This window comes from Lathyrus oleraceus, chromosome 4 (assembly GCF_024323335.1).
Source record: "Lathyrus oleraceus cultivar Zhongwan6 chromosome 4, CAAS_Psat_ZW6_1.0, whole genome shotgun sequence".
NCBI classification, from domain to species: Eukaryota; Viridiplantae; Streptophyta; class Magnoliopsida; order Fabales; family Fabaceae; genus Lathyrus; species Lathyrus oleraceus.
Window position 1 is genome coordinate 66,811,436 of NC_066582.1, and position 3,693 is coordinate 66,815,128.

The following is a 3,693-nucleotide window of genomic DNA, read 5'->3' on the forward strand; positions in this document are numbered from 1 at the left end:
GCGATTATAGCCTTAGTACATATACTATGGGTCGGTTCTTACCCTTAGCTCCATGCTTATGACTCTGAACCTTTGTACCTTGTTTATGTGCTTTGTGTGACCTTGTTTGTGATTGTTGCATCATGCATTCATGGAATTCATAATAATTTTACTCAATTTTCAAGGAGCTTAGAGACTCTTGTTGCAAACATCGCAGATATTTTGATAATGGATATTAGAAGAAGGAATACTCGAAAATACAGTTTTAGATGCTCCAATCTCATGGAATTGAGGAAGGTAGCATCTTTTGTGGATGATCCTAAGGGTTTCAGAGACCGTTTTGGAAGACTTTTATTTGTGCTATCTACTGATGTTGAGGATAGTATTCTCTGCACTTTGGTCCAGTTCTATGATCCTATCTACCAATGCTTTACTTTCCCTGATTATCAGTTGTTGCCTACCATGGAGGAGTATGCTCACCTTTTGGGTGTACCAGTTTCTGATAGAGTTCCTTTTAATGGGGTGGAAGGAATTCTTGAATCTCGGGTTATTGCCGAAGTCATTCATTTGAGGAAGTCTAACATAGAGGCCAATCTAACTGTCAAAGGAGGTATCAGAAGATTGACTTCGAAGTTTCTATTGGAAAAGTCCTTTTCTTTTGCCAATACTGGTAGCATGATGGCCTTTGAAACTATTCTTTCCTTACTTGTCTATGGTTTGGTCTTATTTCTTAACATTGACAATTTCGTTGATGTTAATGCTATGAGAATCTTCTTGGTTAAGAATATGATTCCAAATCTGCTCGGCGATACTTATTTCTCCATTTATCATAGGACTTATAAAGGGGGTGGAACTATTGTTTGTTGTGCGCCTTTACTATACAAGTGGTTTATTTCGCACTTGCCGCAGTCTCCTGTCTTCCAAGAAAACAAGAATTGTTTGAGGTGGTCTCAAAGACTTATGTCTCTCACCAATGATGACATTACTTGGTATTCTCCTATTTACGACGATGTTGATATTATTGATAGTTATGGGGGACTTCTCTAATGTGCCTCTTATTGGTATACAAGGAGGAATCAACTATAATCCGGCTTTGGCAAGACGTCAACTTGGGTTCGCTATGAAGGACAAACCTAATAACACTTTGTTAGAAGGTTTATTTTTCCAAGAAGGGAAAGACACTCAAGGGTTGAAAGTTAGGATAATGTATGCTTGGCATAATGTTCATAAGAAGGAAAAAAGTGAGCTTGGATTGAAGAATTGTGTAGCTTTGAAGCCTTATACTAGTCGGGTGAAGAAGATAGTAAAGGAATTCAAGGTGTCATACGCTTATGAAAGACCTATGTCCTTAGTAATGGTAAAATCTCCCAATATTAAAGGCATAAAGGAGTTGCAAGAGGCTTTGGATATGATGAAGCTAGAGAAGGATGAATGGGAAAAAAATTCACACCTCACACCTTGAGAAAGTAAAATTGTAGGAGCAACTAAAGGAAAAGGATAACTTGATAGAATTACTCGAACAACGTGTTGTGAAGAGATCCAGAGGCTAAGAGGATTTATTTTCCTCTAATAGTTTATGATTTACCCATCTTGCTGCTTCCGGCGTTTAGAAGGGCGTTGTAGATCAACTCATGATAGAGAAGGATGCTATGAAAAGCAATTCCAAAAGAGATATCAAAAGGCTTCGCAAGAAGTGTCACATTGAAGTTGGGTCGTCATCGGACATGATTCCATAAATCTAGTTTCTTTCCGCTTATGATCATTGAAATTGTATTTCCGATTGTAATCCTTTTTATTATTAATAAAATGAGATTTGTACATTGGAATATGTTATTATTATGTTTGCAACTTATGTCTTAAAGTTCTTTGGAAAATAGACAATATAACATTTTCATTTTCATGTCATGCATCATGTTACATCTTGGTATTGCTTTTAGCAAGTTTGCCAAGTGTCTTATTTCTTTCTTAGTCTTCATTCAGACAAGTTATCTCACCGGTATAATACTCAATCTAATTAGTTGAAAAAGATGGACCGTCTAGAACAAGAGAATCGTGAGCTCCGTGAAGAGGTTACAACTTTGAGGGATAGTTACGAAAGGCTTACTGCTATGATGGAAGCTTTGGCGGCTGCTCAGAATCAACCTCTACCTCTTCATCCGACTCCGCTTCAGAGGACCGTGATTTCTAACATTGTCTCTACGCCCGTATCAGTGGCGCCCATCAGTGCTCCATAGCACCGCATGCCTACTGCCTTTCCTTGGGGCATGCCTCCCAACTTTGTGCCTGAGGGGTACCAACCTGCTATTTTTCACGCTGACCAGAGTGAAACTGTTGGTGTTTATGAAAGAATGGACAAGTTCCAAGATCAATTTCAGACTATGGAGAAAGAGATTCAAGCTTTAAGGGGGAAAGATTTGTTTGGGAAGAATGCTCATGATTTCTGTTTGGTTCCTAATGTGAAGATTCCACACAAGTTCAAGGTTCTGGATTTTGAAAAGTACAAAGGCAAGTCCTGTCCTCTGAGTCATCTGGTAATGTACGCTCATAAGGTGTCAACTCAAACCGACAATCATCAATTGCTGATCCATTACTTTCACGACAGTTTTACTATGGCTGCTCTGAAATGGTATATGGGGCTCGACAGTACTCAGATCCGAATGTTGAATAACTTAGGTAAGGGTTTTGTTCTCCAGTACAAATATAATGTTAACATGGAAACGAGCAGAGATCAACTTCGTACTATGTCCCGCAAAGAAAAAGAAACCTTCATGGAATACGCGCAGAGGTGGCGCGAGGTTGCTGCATAGGTTAGTCCTCCGTTTTAGAAGAAAATAAAATGACAAAGTTGTTTTTGAAGACATTGAGTATGTTCTATTATGATCTAATGGTTGCAAGTGCGCCTAGTGACTTTATTGAAATGGTGAATATGGATTTGAGGTTAGAAGAAGGTGTTCGTGAAGGAAGGTTGAAAGAAGGTAGTTCATCCGATAGTTCTAGAAAGTATGGGAATGGTTTACCCAAGAAGAGGGAACACGATGCAAATGCTACCTCACAAGAGAGACATAGGAAGACTCTGAGGAACAGTAAACATCATCATCAAAGTGATCAATGTTACTCTAGTTGCTTAAGCAGCACCGAGTTATCAAACGCGTTTCCAACAACGCGCAAATCAACCGAATCAGCAAAAATGTACCTAGAGGCATGTACAATTTGACCCCATTCCAATGACTTATACAAAGTTGTTTCCTTCTTTAATTCAGAAATTTTTTGTGCAAACAAGAACTCCACTGGCTGTTTCGAAAGAGCATTCGTGGTGGTATAAAGCTGACCAACATTATGCATTCCACTAAGGAGCACCTGGACATGATATTGAGAATTATTTCACTTTGAAAGCCAAAGTGTGAACGTTAATGAAAAATGGTATCTTGTCATTTGAAGTTTATAATCCCAATGTACAAGCTAATCCGTTACCCAAACATGGTAATACAGTTGTGAATATGGTCTAAGGATGTCCTGGGAAGTACCGAGTTTTTGACGGAAATTTTATCAAAAGGTCCTTGGTTGAAATGCACGCTACTTTATGTGAATTGAGCTATCATGAACATGACCATGCTTTTTTTCAAGTTTGTTCCAGAGATCCTCAAGGATGTGCTATTGTGAAAAGAGACTTACAAGAGATGCTGGATCAGAATCTTATTCAGGTTACGAGGGACA

General features: G+C 38.7%; 1 protein-coding gene across 1 annotated transcript; it reads left to right on the forward strand.

Annotated features, from left to right (window-relative positions):
- The first annotated feature begins 207 nt into the window (after positions 1-207).
- LOC127136047 (uncharacterized) lies at positions 208-1,441 on the forward strand. The gene is made up of 2 exons (XM_051062652.1): positions 208-1,006; positions 1,152-1,441. The coding sequence occupies exons 1-2, from the start codon at positions 208-210 to the stop codon at positions 1,439-1,441; spliced, it is 1,089 nt and encodes a 362-aa protein (XP_050918609.1).
- Positions 1,442-3,693: the final 2,252 nt, after the last annotated feature.